The sequence below is a fragment of the Neofelis nebulosa genome, chromosome 13 (genome assembly GCF_028018385.1).
Source record: "Neofelis nebulosa isolate mNeoNeb1 chromosome 13, mNeoNeb1.pri, whole genome shotgun sequence".
NCBI classification, from domain to species: domain Eukaryota; kingdom Metazoa; phylum Chordata; class Mammalia; order Carnivora; family Felidae; genus Neofelis; species Neofelis nebulosa.
This window is the reverse complement of record NC_080794.1, coordinates 1,734,879-1,755,722: the sequence shown is the minus strand read 5'-3', so window position 1 is coordinate 1,755,722 and position 20,844 is coordinate 1,734,879. Positions and strand designations below refer to the sequence as shown.

The following is a 20,844-nucleotide window of genomic DNA, read 5'->3' as shown; positions in this document are numbered from 1 at the left end:
GTTAGTGTCCCCTCCCCACACTGGACGCCCCAAACTTAGGTACCTCGTGAAATTAAAGAATGTACCTCAGGGGCGCCGGGGTGGCTCAGTCGGTTAAGCGTCCGACTTCCGCTCAGGTCGTGATCTCACGGTCTGTGGGTTCGAGCCCCGTGTCGGGCTCTGTGCTGACGGCTCAGAGCCTGGAGCCTGCTTCGGATTCTGTGTCTGCCTCTCTCTCTGCCCCTCCCCTGTTCATGCTCTGTCTCTCTCTGTCTCAAAAATAAATAAATGTTAAAAAAAATTTTTTTTTGAAGAATGTACCTCAGTGGCTTCCTTCCTGAAGGAGTTATCGGGCCTTTGTCCAACTCCAATGGATCTGTCGGGCACAGAACAACACACTGTGGGTTTCCACTCTCAGGTTCTTTGATGCGGTGGCCAGGGGCTAAGTGGCAGTCACCCCTGTGTCTTCCTCAAAAAGCGGGTGTTTCTTCACCATCCCTGAATTCTTTGGAATTCAAGTCTCAGCTGGTTCTTTCCGCTGGCCAGAAGCTGGTCCCCAGGACGGATTCAGTGACAGCCTGACTCTCCCAAATGAAAAGTGCCTCTCTTGCCCTGGAGCTCGGTCTCGTCCAAGGGTATTTTGTTGACGTTGACGGCTGCCATTTTGCAACGTCCTGAAGCTGCGTTAACTTGAGCAGACAGCCGGGGGCCTCGCTGATCTGAGCTGGGCTGTGACTCTGGACGGTGTCTGTGAGTGCCTGGTCCCATCCAAACCCAGAAGGGAAAAGGAGGTCTCGGTGACACCCCAGCAAGTGTTATTCAGCCAGCCAGCTCTTACTGGGATCCAGTAATGGGATTCTGGAAAATAAGTAAAATGAGCCCCTGTACTTGTGAGGCTTGTGTCCTAGCTAACGCTGGGGGGTCAGATCACAGGTGGGCAGCCTGGGGGGAGGCTGCTGGCTTCCTCTCCCTCATTTCTATAGAGGCATCTGCTATTGTCATCTGTGTGTGTTGGGGCTATGAGGTCGTGTGGTGGGGGGGCACTGAAACTGGAAGAATCTTCCGTCAAGATTTACCACAGTGCGGTGGTCAGGGGCATGGACTCAGGCTGGGCCATCAGGGGTGGCTTCTGGTCCTGCCCTTTGCTGGTTGTGTGACCTCAGGCAAGTCCCTTAACCTGTCTGTGACTCAGTTTCCTCATTGGATACATGGAGGTTAGTAGTGGTGCACGTGTCTCCGAGTTATCATCAAGGAGGAAGGGAGTCAAACTATCATTTATAAAGCAGAACACATATACAGCATAAGTGCCATATACACGTATGCTGAATAAAATATGTAAACGTTCTTTTATGTTCACGGAGAAAGAAATAACATACCCGGCCCAGCTACACTTGTGGAACGGGGCTCTGGATGTGTGACCCTGAGAAAGGAAAGGCTCCAGGAAGAAAAAGGATAGGAGCCTGAAGGCCAGAACCGCCCCCAACTCAGTAACCATAACATTGACCTCCTCTGGTTCCTTGTTTCCTCTTGGGGAGGCGAGGCTGCAGGTGGCTGGTGGGACGGGGCCAGCCTCTCCCCACAGTCCACTGGATGCGGAGGTCGGCACCTCCCTCCACCGGCTTGACTCGGTGAGTCATAGCATGAATGTGGGCCCTCTCTCAGGCTTCCCGGCCAGCTTGGCCAGGATGTACTTCTTTCTTGTCTGGTCCCTGGTCCCTGGTCCCTTGCCTTCTCTCTCCCGGGGCCTGGAGGGCTGTGCAGGGCATTAGAGGGATGCAGTTAGGGTGCAGGGATAAAGCCCCTCCGGCCTGCCTTCCTTCTTCTTGGCCCAGCTGAGCCGAGACAGCGCCTGGTCCCATCCTCCACGCACAGGGTGCCATGGGTGTCCCCGAGTACTAGAAAGGAGGATGAGAACTCCACCGGAAGCCTTTGCTCTCCCTCCTCCCTCCACACCCCAGCGATCCTGCAGTCCTGCACTCAGGTGCCCCCGGGGGACACAGGCACGCAGAGCAAATACAGACGCCTGGTGGAGGGAGACAAGGAGCATGGCCTGGGGTCCACACACCCATGCTGGGCTGTGAAAGGAGGCAGCGGGTTGCACCAGCGATGCCAAGCCAGGAGGGGAGGTGCCCGAGAGTCAGCTGTCAGCAGCGGGGAGGGTGGCCAGCCCCTGTGTCCTAATAGGTTTTTCGAGGGAGGGAGTCCAGCCCAGTCCCATGCAGTGGAGTCTGATGTTCCTCGTTGACCTAACCACCATCATGTCAACACAGACCCTTGTCACTGCTGCTTCTCAAGCAGGGCTCCTGAGCCCCAGAGCAGAGGTCCAGGCCCCACCTCCTGATGCCACCGACTGGGTTCAGGATGCAGTGTGGCCTGTACCTTCTCTTTCGGGTTGGAAAGGGCCGGACCCTTTCTGGGGCCTCCCAGAGCCTTCTGGCCTCTTCACCGACTCTCTCATTCCCTCTGGCCCATGGCGAAGCCATCTCAGAGGTCATGATGGGCCTGTGCTGGTTGCTTTTTGTCCCCTTCCTTGGGCTCCCAGTATTTTTTTTAAATACTAAGCCTGGTTTGCAAACATGGCACATTTTATGTGCCCGGCCCAGTCTGTGCATCTCCGTAACTCTGTGTTTAATCTCTCTTGTAGATAGGCACAAAGGGCTAAACCCAGCGTCTTGAGGAACGTAAGGTGTGGACGAGTGGGTCCCGCCCGAATCCCTACTCCCTCTTCAGGCACACGCATGCGCGCACGCACGGGGTGGTCCTGCCCATACCTCGGGCTGTCTGCAAGGGGTCCCTGGCCCTACATCCAGCGCACGCGTTGTGGATCCCACCCTTTGTCTTGTCTACTCTCCCGCATCATGTTCTAGTGAGCACCTCGGTGCCCTTGACCTTCTCTGTGAGCTGCAGGATGCTGCTGTTGACCTTGAGACCTGGAGGGTCATTAGTCTTTGAACACATCCCTTTTCCCTGGCTCACTCAGCACACCTCAGTGGGCCAGACACTGTTCTAGGCGCCTAAGACCCAACAGGGAACCCAACAGACAAAACTCCCATCCGTGTGGACCTTCCACAAACCCCCTCTGGACCTCTCCCAAGGGATTCGCCATCAGTGATAAAATCCCTATGACTTCCTCCAAAATTATCCAGGATTTCCGGTTTGCGCTCCAGCAGCCGGACCCATTGGTGGTGCGTGTGCTCTGCGGGGCCCTGTCGTCCCCATCGCTGCTCGTTTTGGAAGCGGGGCGGGGTGGGGGGGGCGTGGGTGGTGCCTCAGCTCAGAGTTCCTTCTAAGAATTTATTTCAGCCAAAGAAAGAAACTCCCAAGTCCATATATATTTAAATAGCCCCCTTTTCAGCTCCTGTCCTGTCTCGCCACAGCCTCTGTCCTCCTTCCTGGGCCGGACCTCTGCCTCCCCTCACCCTCCCCAGGTCAGAACTGCATCACACACCTGGGAAATTGGAAGCAACCACAACGCCAGGAAGACTCAGCCATCTGGGGAGTCCACGCCCGCGTGTGTGGGTTGTGCCTGGCGGGGGGAAGAGACCGTCGGCTCCTTCATTCACCAGCCGGGGTGACCTGGGGCAAGACTCTTGCTTCCGCGGCTGCAGAGCGGGCGTCCCGGTGCCTCTTGGGTTGACCCCCGTGAGAATCAAGTGTGGTCAGCTAACTGCTTGTTGTGGTGCTTTATGCACAGAAGACCCTCCGTGAGGCACACCAGAGTTTTCTATATGCCATCAGGTGCATGGCTTGGAATACACTTCTTGAAGCCTAGGGGGACTGTCCACGCTTTTCATCGTTCGCGCTCTCCCGGAGTGCCCGGGGCGCGGTCCCTTTCTCTTGCCTGCCTCGGAGGAACATGCACCGTGATGCTACGCGGGACTGGCCAGGGCGGGCAGCAAGTTGGGGACACCAGTGGGCTCAGCGGGCGCCCGGTGTGCGGGAGGAGGAAGGTCTGGAGAAGGAGCCTGAGGAAGAAACAGCACCCAGGCACATGGAAGTTGGCCATGAACCTGGTTTGGTTCGGCATGAAGAACCAAGGTGGGTGTCCTTGGCACAGCGGGAAGCAAGAGAAAGCTGTGAGGTAACGGAGGAAATGAGCAAATTCTCTGGGTGGCCCGTCCCAGCTGGCCACTGCGCGTGACACGGGGCCTTTGAGGTGGGGCCGGCCCCAGACGGTGGCCCCATAGCTCCTCAGCTCCCCGTCCGCTCCCCATCGTGTACTTCCCAAGCAGGAGACAAAAATCCTGCCACCCTTTCTGTCTCCAAGCAGAGGCTTTAAAAATACTGCCTCCTGTGAAAAATAGACACGGCGTCTAAATGAACTATCAACTGTGGTAGCTAAGGCTGCTCTTCTGTAATAGCCATCTGGTAAGTCAGCTCCGGGAAGTGGGATAGGAGCCGGGGGTAGGGGACTGGCGGATGCTGTCGGGCACGTGATCAGATCCCATCACTGGGCACCTCAGCCTCTTGCTGGGCGTCCTCCCTCTCCGTCCGCACCCTGACTGTGAACCTCCTGGTACCGTTCTCTTTGTCTTTGCTCTATCAACACGGAGACCGTGGGTCACCGAGTACTATAGACCGAACGTTTGCATGGCCCCCGGAACCCCCACCCCGTCCCCAACACGACGGTACGAGGAGGTGGGCCTGTGGGAGGCGCCTAGGTCATGAGGGTGGGGTCTCATGGTGGGATTAGTGTGTCTTAGGAAAGAGACCCCAGAGATCTCCCTGGACCTCCCCGTGCGTGGAAACACAGCGAGAAGACGGCCCCTTGTGAACCAGGGAGTGGCCTTCTCCAGACACCACGTCTGTCAGCACCGTGATCTTGGCCTTCACCTCCAGAACCGTGGGAAGTAAATTGCTGCCCTTCAAGCTGCCCGTCCCACGTGCTCTAAGATGAAGTGATGAAGCACTTTGCCCAAGGTCACGCGCCTCGTGCGTCATGGAGCTGGAGGCCAGTCCCAGGTCGTCGACTCTGCTGGCCGGCAACTATTTCCGAACCGTGCTAGGTGACTTTTACATAATTATTTACATTCCTCGGAATACTTCCGTCGTTCGCTCTACCGTTTCATCGGTCTTGGAAGGGGGAGGAGGAGAGTTACCCGTGAGGAACTGAAACCCAAAGAAACTGGAGTTTCACAGAGGCTCGGTTAGACAGGGAAAGAGCCGGGAACAGAACCAGCTCCCTCCCGCCCCCAACCCCAGCTGCGGCCAACTCCGCCTCTCATCCTTAACGGCCACCTACCTCTCCCCGCTATGCTTTAGCTCAGCACGAAGGAAAAGTGAAATCTGTGCTTTGGGTGGGGAAGTGTCCTAGTGGAGAAGCCTGGTCCGGGGGCACAGGGGATGCGCGTGGTCCTGGGCGTGGGGTCTGAGCCTGGACCAGCCGTTCTCACAGGCCGCACAGACTCTTAGCCGTGGGAGGACTCACGGACTCATGGATGCCATGGAATAGCCCCGTCACCTGGCCTTTAGGCTACTGCCACTAAGGGAGTCACATTCGCAATGAAGCTTTGCGACTGGCAGTGTTCGTTCCTTCCTTCGACACCTGAGCTGTTGGTCAGGGTCACAGCCCCTCCCGTGTTGTCACCTTGCTGCTCACATCAAAACCGGATGCGGCGGGAGCAGTAGAAGTTCCCTGTTCTGCCCGTCCAAGCGCGTGTGACCTGATCTCCGTTCGCTAACAAAGTCCAGAGAACAGTCTGTGCGCGTGACCTGAAATGTAAACGACCAGAGCCCCAGAGAGAGAGGACCCTGGGGGGAGGGGGTCCGCAGGCCCAGGCAAGAGCAGATCCGTTTGGTTCCAGCTGCTCCCCGTTAGCTCAGTGCACGTGGAGATGGTCAGGGTCCCTCCCCACTCCCCGCCCAGCAGAGCACCCCGCCCCGCCCCCCCCACTGCAGGTGGCAGACCCTTGAGCTGGCCGTCACACATAGATGAAGACTGTTCACCTTACACAGTCGTGTAAGACTGTTCCTTATAGGTGTATGGGTGCCTCGTTCTTGAAGTTGGGCTGTCTTGAAAAGCCTTTATATGTCAGGCGTGGGTGCGTGCCCCCCCTTCTCTGCAAAGCAGTTCTTTGTCACGTGACATCTGGTCAGGGGTGTAGCTCTAATGTCCCGAACAGCTAACACATTAGCCCTCTTCTACAAGAACTATTCCTGTGAACGGCGTCACTTCAGGCGTCCCATTCCAGAATTGTCTCTGTATTGCCGGTGTCTTCTCCCGCCACTGGGCTGGATTAACATGAGGGAGACCACGCATGGGCACACGCGTGCATGTGCACACACACGCACACACACACGGCTTGCCCTTACGTGCTCCTGACAAGGAAGCCTTGCAAGCGATAAATTGCGTGACTGATGCTGTACTTGGGTTTCCCGGCCGGGTTTCTGCATGTTTTCTAAAGGCCCTGGAGAGCGGCGAGGAGTCTCACGTGTCCTCTGGTGGGAAGGCACCATTTCAAGGACTTAACGCTCATCTGAGCCTGTGTTGGTATGTCGTGGGTAAGCGTTGCAGGTTGGTCACACCTAAACTCACTGGACGCGGCTCCCAGCTGCCTAGTGAGACAAGTGTGCATTACCCCATCGGGCCACACGGATGAGGGGCCGAGCCCCGGGGAGGTGAGGAACACGGCCTGGACTCCTACCCAAGGCTCCCACCCCTGTGTGGACATTCCTTGATCTGGCTGCGAAACGAATTTGTTCCCAGTCACGTAGCCATGAGCCACGAGGTTAAACAAGGAAGGAAGCCTTGGAGGTCTCGAGTGGCCGTGTGGCTGGATTCTGCAGCCGAGACCCGGGCCTCGGCAGCTTGGCAGACAGACAGCTCGTCAGACAGACAGCTTGTCCTGCACGTCAGCCACGGGCGGAGGGAGGAAGGAGAGAAACGGAGAAGACAGGAGGATTAGTTCAGCCCAAGATAAAGGCCCAGCTGCAGCCGGCACTGAACACAATAGCTTGGCTATTTCCTACGTTACCTTTTTACAGAATATAATATCTTGATTTTTTTTTTTCACATCTCAGCTGAGAGGAATATTTTTGTGATCGCACAGGATGTTCTTTTATATTTTTATATCTGCTTGATTTTGCCTGGGGAGAATCATTTTGTTATTTTATTATTTATTTTATTAAACATTTTAATGTTTATTTATTTTTGAGAGAGAGAGAGAGAGACAGAGTGTGAGCGGGGCAGAGGCAGAGAGAGAGAGAGGGAGACACAGAATCCGAAGCAGGCTCCAGCCTCCGAGCCGTCAGCCCAGAGTCCGACGTGGGGCTGGAACTCAACGAACCGTGAGATCGTGACCTGAGCCGAAGTCGGCCGCTCAACCGACGGAGCCACCCAGGCGCCCCTCATTTCATTATTTTAAGCCCTTAATTCAGAATACGAAGGGATCCTTATCTGTGTCACAAAGCTGCAGACGATTGCTGCCCCACGATGCCGGTTGATGCCAAATGCCCTTCACATCTCAAAATGACTGCTTTTGTCCCTGGAAGGTTGGACTTGAGAAAACCACACTTTCCTTCCAGACGGTGTGAAGGAGGGGATCAGGGCCACATGTGGCTGTGGCCGTGAAGTGGGCACCGTGAAAGCGGGCGGCGGTCGCTCCTGCGGGACCCTCACACCAAACGGGGCTCATGGTGGACCGGCCAGGACGGGCCGCGGCCTGTGGCTTTCATTCCCTCCGTGGTGGTTCTTACCCCCACTGGCTGGGGAAGGAAACCAAGATGCAGAGAGGTTACGTGGCCTGGCCACGGTCACATAACCAGCAGATGCAGACCCTGGCCACGTAGGCTTCCGCCTCCACACAGATGTTTCTGGCTGTCCTTACCTTTTTTATCAGACATCGACATGGGCTGCTGTCCACGAAACCGGATCCCTTCCATGGGGCTCAGCAAAGAGGCCCTTCCTCCTGCGTGGGCCGTGGAATCGGCCCTCCCCACTCACCCACTCTATCCACCTTGTCAGCGGGGGCGTCCGGCATACCGTGGGCCGGGCTTAGAGCGCCGCGACCGCCGGCCTTTACCTCGGCCGTCACACTGCGGCCGGGTCAGAGGGCGGGACTGCAGAGGTGGACCAGAACGGGTGTGTAAGTCCCTAACAGAACAACCGTGGCCTATGATAAATGCAGGAAGGAAGTGCAGTCTGGATGGGGATGGGCAGGACCGGCTCTCTGCTTGTGGTTGGGGGCGCCTCATCAAGGAAGGCTTGCTTCCTGCGGACGGGTCTGCGTGGGTGCAGGCCCTGGGGTGGAAGGAGCGTGCCAGAGCCCGGGCCTGACCCCAGCCCTACCTGCACCCCTTGTGCTCAGCTGCCCTTGGAGAGCGGCCTGGGATGGGGGTGGGTAGCTGTGACCCGGCCCTGCAGGGCCCCGAGCGCTTGGTCAGGAATGTGGGTTCGCTTTAACGCGGTGGCAAGTCCCGGGAGTGTTTGAATTCAGCAGGGGACTGTAGCGACCTGGTTTATATTCTTTTAACGATTTTTCCTGTTGCTGTGAATCCTTTGGGCGGAGACCGTTTTTGCCTTCTAGGCCAGGGGTGGTGGCTGCCTGGGTCAGAGCAATGGGTGGCTGATCACACACTCCAGCAACAGGACGCGAGGATGGGCGGGATGCGGGGCGCCGGCAGCAGAGGAACCCGTGGTGGTTTTGGTGTCTGGGGGGGGGGGGCTGGAGGGGAGGAGCAAAACGGGAGAGGACAGTGAGGCATCTGGAGTTTCAGCCTGGACACGTGTGTTGTAAGATGCTCTGGTAAAAGTGGAAATGACAAATTGATGAGGCCCCAGGGTTCAGGCCGCCTCCGGTACCCGGCTCGCCCGCAGTCCGCTCCCCCTGCCCAGCACACCTGCATGGAAACTGAGCACGGCGCCGTGCGTAGAGGTGAGGGAGCCAGGAGGGGAAGCCGGGTGGCCACCCCTCAGGTCCCCCCGGTGCTCACTGGCTTCAGGAACAGCCCCAGGCCCTCCCCACACACCACCTGTAGTGATTCCCCCTAAAGCAGGAGCACGATCCGCGGTGCTCACAGCCCTTCTCGCCTCGCTGCGGGGAGTCCGGGCCCTGCCCCCAGTGCCTGCAGCCAGCCTTCTCTCTTGCACAGTCCGCTAAACTCAGGGCCTTTGCGGGAGATGTTCTCAGTGCCTGAGATCGTCTGTAACCTCCCGGCCGCCATCCCTTTGCAGCCGCCAGTCTCGAGAGCCGTCTCACGCGGCTCGTCCATCCCCCCCGCCCCCACTCCCAGGATCTGGACTCGGGGTCCCTCTTGTGAGCACCGGCCTCCCCCGAGCCTGACATCACTGGTCACTGTCTGCTGCCTGCTCCTGTCCCTACACCGAGAACTTCCTGGGGAGAGAGCACTGGGTCTTACTCCTCTCTTCCTAGGATCCATACGACACCCGTGAGTGTTCTCGGAATAAGTGGTTTCTGCTAACTGCCCTTGCGTTACAGTCCACCCCCTGAACGGGACATCTGCTTTTGTAGATGTCGCTCCTGGAAAGAGGGGGTCGGTTTCTACCTTGGGGTAGTGGTTCAGGGTGGGGGGGGGGAATCTCTTCAGGGAATCTGAGCATCACTGGACCATTCTTAATGCTACCCTGGGCCCGTGGGCCTGCTGTGGCATCCTGGGATTGAGGGAGCAGGTGATCCCCGGGGGGCTGAAGGAACCAGGTGGGCGATGGTTGAACCAAGCCCTGAAGAGTGACTTGGTGACATGGTGGGGTGGGGAGGGGGGGGAGAGCACTGGCCTCCCCCGGCCGGGAGATGACTGTATGAGTTTATAGCCTGGTCATGCATCATCAACACGCAGAGCCCTGTCTCCCTTCGGCAGACCCGAAGGTAAACGCCGGCATTACAGGTCCTTCCTACCACCCTGCCCCCACCCCCACCCCCACTTCCATGCCTCCTTTGCGGTTTTTTTCCCTTCAGAATTCCTTCTGGCTGTGCATTGTAACCCTACATAGCCCACCATGAAATGTGTGTGTGCCAGAGGTAGAGGGAGCTCGGGGGGGTTTGAGGACCATGCACCTGGCTTAAGCCGTGTGTGTGCACTGTGTGCAGGACAGCCACATCCCTTCTTGTCCACTCTCGAGAGCAGAAGTGGCGCGTTCATAATTACAGCAGCAGCAGGTGCTCTCAGACTGGTGCTGGGCCAGGTGGGAAGACGGTCGCCCCAACGATAAGGCGCTTACAAGTGAGTGACCTTGGGCTGGATCCCTATACTTCTGAGCTTCTGTTTCCTTCCCTGCAAAAGGGGACGAGGCTTCACGAGGATCTTGTAAGGATCACGTGGGGTAATAGCCGGAAAAGCTCCTGTGAATGAATCAAATGTAAGAGAGTCTTGTCTTGGCTGGGGGTGCTGCCCACCCCCAGAGCCATATTATTAAATAGCCCTATTATAAATAAGGTTGGCGATATGGGTTGAATCTACTGAATAGCATTTTCTCCCTCCCTCCTTCCCTCCATCCCTTCCCAGGGACTGGCCTGTGCCAACACTTTCCAATACGAAGAATCAGAACAGCTGAGACAGGCAGTGGAGGATGCTTGTAAATCCAAACTAAACAGATAAGAGGCAGCCAGCTACTTCCCCGTTTCTTCATTAAACAGTTGGCCAGGGCAGAGTTTGCTGGGAGAATTCATTGCGAAATAGCCCGGGACGCAAAATTGCTTTAAAGATAACTTTTGGAAGAGAAAATTTCGTTCTGCTCACTCAGCATGATGTAGCAATTAAAATGCTGGTTTTTCTCCTCTTTGAGAGCTACCCCTGAATAATTTATGGCTTCACCCACCGGAGGGTGCAAGGCTTCGCTGAAATAAGATGATTTCCACTAAAGAGTGGGTGTGGGGCTGTAGGCCGCAGGCCGCTCTTACTCACTGGGGCCCCGCTGTCTCCTGGCCTCGCCGTCCCTGCAGCCAGGGCCACCTGCTCCGAGAGCAGTTAGGTGCCAGTGGCACCAGGACCGCCTGGTGCCCTTCCAGTAACTGGTTGGTGACAGTGAGTATGGTGGTCACTTCACTCTCCGGGCTTCAGGGTTTTTTTCGACCACATGAGAGCAATTGAGCATTCCAAAGCCCAGAGCCCGGGGCAGTGGATTTCTGCTGATAACATCTCAGTAAAGGTCTCTAGGTTTTCACAACAGCCTTGCAAAGCAGGTGTTCCGCTTTCCTCGTGGGAAAGAGGGAATTTATCTAAGACTGTGCATTTAGCTAGATGTGAATTCAGGGTTTCACCTCCCCACTCTATCCTATCTGAAACCTGGGCGGTTGGGTGTACATTGTCTTATTTTGCTGCGAAAAAACGTGTTTTTCAGAGACTGCCTAAATCAGTAGTAGAGAAAGGTTTAGGGGGGTGGTTAAAATTCTGAAGAGCGTGCCCGGCTTTGATTAGAAATTGCAAAGCTGGTCTCCTCAGGGGGCACTTGGCTGGCTCCGTCGGTCAGTGGACTCGGGGTCTCCGGTCGTGAGTTCAAGCCCCAAAGTTGGGTGTAGAGATTACTTAAAAAAAATTTTTTTTTTAAATAAAAAAAAGCTTGTCTCCTACAAACCTCTACATCCTGTTAGCCTGACTTAAGACACTGGGATTGAAAGCCGTATCTCTTATGGGTGGATGTGTGTGTATGTAGTTCTGAACGCTGTCCCTGCATTAGTCAAAACTGTGAGATTTTTTTTTTTAATTTTTTCTTTTTAATGTTTATTATTTTTGAGAGAGACAGAGACAGAATGCGAGTGGGTTGGGGCAGAGAGAGAAGGAGGCACAGAATCCGGAGCAGGCTCCAGGCTATGAGCTGTCAGCACAGAGCCTGACGCCGGGCTCGAACTCAGGAGCTGTGAGATCGTGACCTGAGCGGAAGTTGGACGCTTAACCGACTGAGCCATCCAGGCGCCCCAAAACTGTGAGCTTTTTATTACATTGGTGAAATTATCTGAACAAGCCCCTTCAGATGTATTCACCAATAAATTCCAAATTGCCACGTGGAGAGCACCAGGAGATAAACATTGCAGCCTCTCCTGGGTGGAAATTTTCAGGCCCCGAGGGGTGAAAGCATTCTTACTTACAGAAGTCAATTTACAAGAAAGCGAAACGAAAGGCAGAAAGCCACGGCGGAGCTCCTGTGTTAAGTTCAGTGTGCCCTTGCGTGGGTCTTTTCCCACGGCTCGCGCGTCCCTTTCTCTGAATTTGCTGGACAGGGAAGAACGCGGGGCCCCAGGGTGCACGGTGGAGGGAGGACCTGCAGGTGCGGGGCCCGGGCGGCAGGGGGCGTGCGTGCCGCTGTCCAGGGAAGGGGACCGAAGTTCATGGCGGGGGGGGGGGGGGGGGGGGGGGGGGGGGAAGCTCAGGCCAGCCAACTGCTCTGGGAGGGGGCGGGGGCAGGGTGCACCCTGCGGTGGTGGTTGCGGCAATGAACCCCCGGCCTGCCTTCGTTTTAGGTCCAACCCGAAAGATGCCCCCCAGCGCCAGTGCCATGGACTTCTTCCAGCTCTTTGTCCCCGACAACGTGCTCAAGAACATGGTGGTGCAGACGAACATGTACGCCAAGAAGTTCCAGGAGCGCTTCGGCAGCGACGGCGCCTGGGCCGAGGTGACGCTGACGGAGATGAAGGCGTTCCTGGGCTACATGATCTCCACCAGCATCTCCCACTGCGAGTCGGTCCTCAGCATCTGGAGCGGCGGCTTCTACAGCAACAGGAGCCTCGCCCTGGTCATGAGCCAGGCCCGCTTCGAGAAGATCCTCAAGTACTTCCACGTGGTGGCCTTCCGCTCCAGCCAGACCACGCACGGCCTCTACAAGGTCCAGCCCTTCCTCGACTCCCTGCAGAACGGCTTCGACTCTGCCTTCAGGCCTTCCCAAACCCAGGTGAGATCGGCCGCGCGGGTGCCCTGGGACCGCCGCCCCCCGCCCCCCCGTCCTGACTTCTCCCGCCCTCCTCGGAGTGCAGGGGAGCGATGGACTCACGGCCCCACGCCACAGAGACCTCAGAGAGCGGGGTTCTGCCGCTGCCTGCCCCCCTTCCCGTACCCCCCTCCCCGTAATGGCGCTTTCTTTCCAAATAACGTGTTTTCCAGGCTCGTACGTTTCATATATATATATATATATATATGTATATATTTAAGTTTATTTCTTTTGAGAGAAAGAGAGAAAGCACGAGTTGGGGAGGGGGCAGAGAGAGGGAGAGAGAGAATCCCAAGCAGGCTCCACACTGTCAGCACAGGGCCCAGCGCAGGGCTTGAACCCGCAAACCGCGAGATCACGGCCTGAGCGGAAGTCAGATGTTTAACAACTGAGCCACCTGGGCGCCCCAATATTCTTAGATTAAGAAGAACCTCTGATGGTTCACTTTCCCGTGTTCTCTGAGTAGGGATGTACTCCCGGGTTGGTGGTGGAAAGGGCTGAAGCCTCGTAGGTGGCAGAGGGAAGGAGGCCAGGAGGCCGGATCTCAGTGGCCCTGCAGGTAACCCGGAGTCACTCAGGTGGGGGGCGGGGGGTCCACCTGGCACACTGTCACCAGCGGGGCCTCTGGACCAGGGTTCCATAGAGCCCCAGGTCTGTTAGGGCCCCCTGACACCACCCCAACTTCCCTAACTGGTTCTAGAAGGCTCTGTGTGCCCTCAGCTCCTGAGCGGCTGCCTTCTGGTGTCGACCTGTGGCCAGTACACTTGGCTGTGGTGAGATAGGCGTTCTGGAATCGTCCTCCAAACTGCTCTGCTGGCCTCGCAAACTGAGGAGGCAGCTCATTCCCGAGCTGCCTCTAACCGAAACTTTAGGACGTGTTCGGCCCACGTGAGCCCAGTTCCTTTTGGCCTGTGCAGTGTGGAAACCAAAGTTGACGTCATTTTTATTTATGCGTTTGAGTAGCCATCCATCTACCCACTCTTCCTCGTGCGTTTCCTCCAAGGGCCTTCTTCATAAACCTCAAATTCTTTTCGATGTTTTCTCTTTCCCTGTCTCTGTATCTTGCCTTTTTCTCTGCATGGCTGAAAATCACAGGGTTTTTGTGGGGGAAGATCTCACTCTATTTCAGGTCTGTGGGAGCCTTAAAACAATTTCTGGAAGCGTTCCCCCTGCCGTGCTGTGAATGTGCTGGGCTCGTTATGATTTCCCGGTGTTTGTGATGCTCTTTCTGACGCCGAGAAAGCTCTTCCCTCCTCTCTGCCTTAGCAGACTTACCGAGTCTCCTGGGCCCAGTGCAGGGCCCATGGGCCGTGGCGGTTCCCGCTTTCCTCCCCGCCCCCCCCCCCCCCCACTATTTATAGGGCAGCTGAGTGCCAGTCTTTCTTGTCCCCAGTTGTGTCTTGACCTTCCAAACAGGAGGTGGGATCCTTTGGGGATGCAGGCCCTGCCCTCCACAGGCCTTGCAGGACCAAATACAGGGCCGGGCACATTCGTTTTTGCTGCGCTAAATATTTGCTTGGTTGAAAATGAACCAAACTGGGGCCCTTCCGGCTGGATGCAAGGGGTAAAATACAGTATTCTGACCATCCTTGGGGCCAGACATTCGAAGAGCCCCTGGAGGAAGCTGTGGGCTGAGTATCTCTCAAGAACCAAACAGCCGGCTGCTTGGATGATTGCTATTTAACAGCTGCAGGATAAGGTTGCTGAAGATCCTTCTAGTCCCGGGACCAGGCCAGCCTTAGCCAGGGTTATATTCATGTGTGTTGTGTGCTGCTGTGAACCGGCCTCGTGCTGTCTGCCTTCTGAACCTGCAGGATCGGATACCCTGAGACCTGTGCCCAGGCGGTTACCATGTGCGCGTGTGTCTCTGGAGCCCGGGGTGGCTTGGGGGCACACTGTGGCGCCCGCTAGCTAATTCTGAGATTATAGGCCTGTCCCTTCCCGGCCAATTCTGAGATTATAGGCCTGCCCCTTCCCAGCCAATTCTGAGATTACAGGTCTGTCCCTTCCCAGCCCAGGCATGGGTGCCCTGAGGGGGCCTGGCACCTTCCCGAGCCAGCAGTGGCTGGACGGCAACCCGCGCGGGCAGCTCGGCCTTCCTCCCTTGCGTGGTTCAGGTGCGCAGTGAGGAGACCAGGACCACTGAGAGCCCGGGGACAACGTTCGCTTTATTCTTGCCCCCATGTCTGTTCTTTGTTTCCGGGTTGGTGAGGCCGAGAGAAAGAAGAGAGTCCCAAGATAAGTCTTCCTTTGGGGAAGGGCTCCTTGGTCGTGTTGGAGGGTTTTTTCCCCTCTCTCCTTTTTTCCTTTTTTTTTTTTTTTTTTAACATATCCTTTGTATTTGATTTTCGTGTTTACCTTTGTGTTTGTGAGGTTGTGTCTTCTTTTTGCTACCGTCTTGGTATCCAGTGCCTTTTGTGTTGGTCAGGATCCCAGCAGGAAACGAGTCCTGTGTTCTAGAAGGGCAGTTGAGGACGACCGGATGCGGGGGACTGTGGATGGCGTGTGGTCAGGGTGCAGGGACGTGACAGGACTGGTAACAGCAGTGGGAAACTGGTATCAGCCGAGGGCCGAGGAGAGGGTGTGGGCCTCGGAGCCCAGAGGTGAGGGCACGGGCAGGCAGGGGGCCTCCTCCTTCTCTCGCTCAGGCCTCCAGGTTGGCCAAACAAACCCAACGCCGGGAACAGAGGCCTGGATGGTGTGTGGTTTATAAGAGGGGTGGAAAGGCGTAGGAGGGGTGGAAAGTGGGTCCTGGGGGCAAACAGAACACCCAGTACACTCCGCCCAAAGCACAGGAACCCGAGGCAGAGGGAACGTCCCAGGGCCCTCGGATCCGTTTTCCCGTTGGCTGATAATCAGATGGCATTTTCCTCTCCTTCTGCCTTCTCCTGACTGTGGGCACCGTTGAGTCAGCTCTGTGTCCGTAGGCACGGGAGAGTCAGGCGAGGGGGATGAAATCATGAACTGCAGCGTGTGACTGATTCTGAACATGATTAGGTCTTCCTGTTAGCTGGGGGCTCCTACAAGTCCTTGTACCCCCTTCCTTTGCAGAGAAGCAGCTGGACCCTGCGTGCCCTGGAAAGCGCTGGCCTTGCTGTGTGGGGCGGGACCTTCCGTCCCACGGGCCTGCCGGGGTGAGGGGCGTCTTCCCCTGACCTCCAGCATCGGCGACAGTATGCTTGGCTCCCACACCGCTTCTCTTCTCAGCAATGCATCTGTCTCCTGGAGAGGCTTCCTGTCCTCCTTGACTGAAGAAGCTAGAATTTCTTTTTTTTTTTTAAAAACTTGTATTTAAGTCCCCCTTAGTTGACATCTAGCGTAATAATGGTTTCAGGAGTAGAATGTAGCGATTCATCCCTTACATATGGCACCCAGTGCACATCCCAGCAAGTGCCCTCCCTAATGCCCATCCCCCATTTCCCTCCCCCTCCCCCCCGCCCCCTGCCAGCCTGCCAGCGGCCCTCAGTTTGTTCTCTGTATCTCATGGTTTGTCTCCCTCTCGGTTTTTATCTTATTTTTCCTTCCACTTCCTATGTCCATCTGTTTGTTTCTTAAATTCCACACAGGAGCGAAATCATACGGTTATTTGTCTTTCTCTGACTGACTTATTTCACTTGGCACAATACACTCTGCTTCCATCCACGTTGCTGCAAATGGCAGGCTTTCATTCTTTTTGATCGCCGAGTAATACTCCACTGTATATATTTACCACATTCTTCATGCATCCGTCGATGGACATCTGGGCTCTTTCCATACTTTGGCTATTGTCGATAGCGCAGCTGTAAACATGGGGGTGAGTGCACGTGCCCCTTTGAATCAGCAGTTTGTACCCTTTGCATAAATAGTCGTGCAATCGCTGGGTCATAGGGTAGCTCTATTTTTAGTTTTCGGAGGGACCTCCACGCTGTTTTCCAGAGTGGCCGCCCCAGCTTGCATCGCCACCGACCACGCAAAAGAGAGCCTCTTTCTCCGCATCCTCGCCAACATCTGTGGCTGCCTGAGTTGTTCATGCTAGGCTTTCTGACGGGTGTCAGGTGGTATCTCACTGAGGTTCGGATTTGCATTTCCCTGGTGATGAGTGATGCTGAGCATCTTTCCATGTGTCTGTTAGCCATCTGGATGTCCGAAGACGCTAGAAACTGTAAAGGTGTCCTGGTTTTCCAGCTTTTCTGCTCCGTGAAAAGTCCCTGCTTGGGCTCTGGAACGGTCATTTGGATAGAAGGTGATGGCCCAGTGAGTTTGGCCATCTGGCACCCCAGAGCCTCAGGGCCCCTCTGAAGGGTCTACACGCTGCCTGCTGAGGGCGGTTGGAACAGTTCTCCAGCACGTGTGAGTGGTTCTGCTCCTGGCTGCCAAGCGTCCCTTCCACGTCCTGCTCCCTCACACGTACTCTGCCCCCGACACGCACCCTCTGCCCCGCCATCTCTGGAGCCTTTCCCTTCCAGCAAATTGCGACCCTCCAGGATGAGTTGAAGCTTTCGCAGAGCCTTCAGAAAGCTGACGGCTCTCGGTCTACCGGTAACCCACGCAGCCACAAGTCGCGCGCACGTCTGTCCGCACGCGTGTGTATACCCGAGTGCCAAACAGAGAGATGCTTCATGTCCTCAAAAGTGGGGACAGGTTCCGTAGGAGGATATTTTTGGGGAGAGATTATACAAGTAAATAAATGGATGCTTTGCCTTTCCTCTCCCCTAACCGACTGCCACGCCCCAAAATGAGCTTGTCATGCACAGAAGGGGACTCAGGAAGTACACTTGGGGAGCGGAGAGATGCTGGCCGGTGGGCAGCCCGGCGGAGAGAGAAGTGGTTTTCCGGCATGGGTAGTTTTCACGCAGAGGTTGCTTTGGTGAGGCATGCGATGAAATACCAACGCGCCCCTGAGTTTAGGTAAACGCACACGGACTAGAGGTACGCTGGCTTTCTGAAGATGAGGGAGGGAGGGCAGTTTTCTGTACTGTGGCTTCGGAGGGGGTGAGTAGGACACGCTTCTCCAGTAGGCCTGATGGTGCAGGGAATACGCGGGCAGCGAAAGGACTCCTTTCTGCCCTTTTCCCCATTCCCCCTCTGCTCAAATGGAGCACCACGGTGGTGGGGGAGGGGGTGTCCATTTTGCTACAGTGGCTCCAAATGGGGTTTCGAATATTTTATGAGCCCACAGAGTCAGCAAGGCGTGAGGGCCCGTGGCCGGCAGCCTCTTCAGCCCTCCCGTTCATAAGCGTAAGACGGGCAGGGCCAGGTGTAACGTCCACGTGCGTCCAACAACAGAAAAACTGAAGGGGGCCACACTGAACCCTTCCAGTCTGTTGCTGTTTTAAGTGGAATTCCACGTAGCACTGATGGGAGGTTGAGAGGATAGCGTCCACATCGCAGTTGCTAAGTATTGTCCTCCAGTCTGCCCTTGTCAGACCGTGTTCTGACGTCACCTGGGAACTTGTCGGCAACGCAGAAACTCCGGCCCTGCCCCAAACCCGCTAAATCAGAATTCACCCGTCGGTAGGATCCCGGGTAACTAGTTTGTTCACTAAAGGTCCCAAAGCACCGGTGGAGAACGAGTTGGTACACTTTTTCTGCCAGTGGCCAGACAGTCGGTCCGTTAGACTGTGCGAGCCATACAGTCCCCGATGCATCTTGTCGTTTTGGCGTTGGAGTCCAGGAGCAGCCGTGGACAATATGTGAGTGAGTGAGCGTGGCAGGTCCCAGTAAAACTTCAGTTACAACAGGTGGTGGGGCCAGAGTCCAGCGTAGTCTACTGGCCCCTCATCTAGGGCGCTGGGGAGGGTTCTTGGAATCCCGTCGCTTCCCACAGTCTTCATTTCGATGAAATTCAGCCACACCCACCAATTCACAGTTGAGCTTGACCTTGGACTTGGGGGAGACGTGTAGCAGATTCCTAAATTGAGCCAAAAGTCTCCTCCCAAAAGCTTTGGCTTTTAAAGACGCAAAACTTTGAGCACTCCTTGGAGCCTGTTTTTGTTATCCCATTTCTTTCTACCTTAGAGTCTTGTCATTGAACGCATCGTAATAAGCATGTCATAAAGAAATAAAGATAGGTGAAATAAGTGTGAGCATCGCCTCGGGAATCCCGCGTCTGGAAGGACGTGACGATGTGGAGGAGAGCCAGAGGCTGGGTGTCGGCCACAAGGCCACAGGCGTCAGATTCACGTCAGGGGCGGATTTTAAAGAGAGATTGTTCGGCCCGGGATACGAGGAGGTTGTGGGCCAACATGAGCACGGTCTGGAATACCTGCAGAAATAGTGTGTGTTTTCCTTTGTTTCTCACAGGGACAGAAGGCAGATCAATAGGCTCAGATAGAATGTAGGTAAATTTTGAGTCCGTGAGGGAAAGAACTTTTTAGCGGTTGGGGCTGCCCAGCAGGGGAGAGGTGTTCCCTGAAGACAGGTGGGCATGTCTAGCTAGAGGTCAGGGCCCCTGCTGGAGATCCCTCCACCAAGTGAGAGTTTGCCCTGGGGACCTTCAGCCACTAATAATAATAATTATTATTATTATAATTATATATATATTATATTATTATATGTATAATTATTATTTTATTATATTATTATTTTATTATATAAAATAATTATTATTTTATAAAATAAAATAATTATTATATTATATGTATAATTATTATTATATATTATATATTATATAATATATATAATTATTATTATTGTAATAAGATGATTATAAATGTATTTAACATATATAAATATAGAGATTAAATGTGTATCTTATAAATATATAAAATAAAAATTAAGTTACTGTTTATTTTTTTTATTTTTATTTAAAAAAAAAGTTTTTTGGGGGGCACCTAGGTGGCTGAGTGGGTTAAGTGTCCCACTTCAGCCCAGGTCTTGATCTGACAGTTCGTGGGTTCGAGCCCCGCGTCGGGCTCTGTGCTGACAGCTTGGAGCCCGGAGCCTGCTTCGGATTCCCTGTCTCCCTCTCTCTCTGCCCCTCCCCCCACTCATGCTCTGTCTCTCTCTCTCTCTCTCTCTCTCTCTCTCTCTCAAAAATAAGATAAAAAAATTTTTTTTAAGTTTTTTTTTTTTTTTTTTAATGTTTATGTATTTTTGAGAGAGAGAGAGGGAGACACAGAATCCGAAGCAGGCTCCAGGCTCCGAGCTGTCAGCACAGAACCCGGTGCGGGGCTCGAACTCACGGCCTGTGAGATCATGACCTGAGCTGAACGCAGACACTTAACCGACTGAGCCACCCAGGTGCCCCTTCAGTTCCTTTTTCAAATTTCCATTTACTAAATACCTACTATATGTCAGGGCCTGTACTAAGTGCCTTGCCTACGGCTTCTTACTTAGTTCTCCCCAAATCGCTGGCGTAAATATTGAAACTGCTACCCTTTTATAGATGAGGAGACCCAGGATCAGAAAGGAAACATGACTTAGCCAAGGTCACACAGCTGGTCAAAGGCAGAGACTAGGATTGAGCCCAAATCTGATGACCCCCCCCGCCCCCCGAGCTCAGCTTCTCTGCTCCCTCGTTCCTGGCAGGTGCTACACGAACCCCTGATTGACGAGGACCCTGTGTTCATCGCCACGTGCACAGAGCGGGAACTGCGAAAGAGGAAAAAGCGGAAATTCAGCCTCTGGGTCAGGCAGTGTTCTTCCACCGGCTTCATCATCCAGGTGAGCCCCGGGCTGGGCCCAGGGAGGCCAAGGGAAGACGGTTCTCGCAGTGACTGATGAGCCGGCTCACTCCCCCTCCTCGTGGGCCTTCCCCAGAAGCTCCGCGGGGCTGCTCCCCCTCACTGGGGCGGCCGGCACCTCCCTGCCCGCCCTTCCTGTCCTGTCCGGCCCTTCTGGTTCAGTTAACAGCAGCAAACACTGATCAAGGCTCGGGCCCTGACAGCGTCGGCCAGAGACTTCACCAAAAGAGTGGGGCACACGAAGTGACCGCCGTCTCTCTCGGGAACCCACCGTGTGGTGGTCCCGGAAGCCCCCTCCCGCCCCCGACCTGCCAGGTGTCTGTC

General features: G+C 55.1%; 1 protein-coding gene across 4 annotated transcripts in view; it reads left to right on the top strand.

Moving 5' to 3' along the window:
• Window positions 1-20,844, top strand: part of PGBD5 (piggyBac transposable element derived 5) — a 107,641-nt gene that overhangs the window by 61,639 nt on the left and 25,158 nt on the right. For 3 of the 4 annotated variants that reach the window (XM_058696105.1, XM_058696107.1, XM_058696106.1), the window contains exons 2-3: window positions 12,393-12,820; window positions 20,366-20,500. In XM_058696105.1, coding sequence (XP_058552088.1) covers window positions 12,393-12,820; window positions 20,366-20,500 — 563 coding nt within the window. Of the gene's footprint in view, window positions 1-9,180; window positions 9,367-12,392; window positions 12,821-20,365; window positions 20,501-20,844 lie in introns of those variants that run through there. The other variant, XM_058696108.1, reaches the window with a different exon arrangement.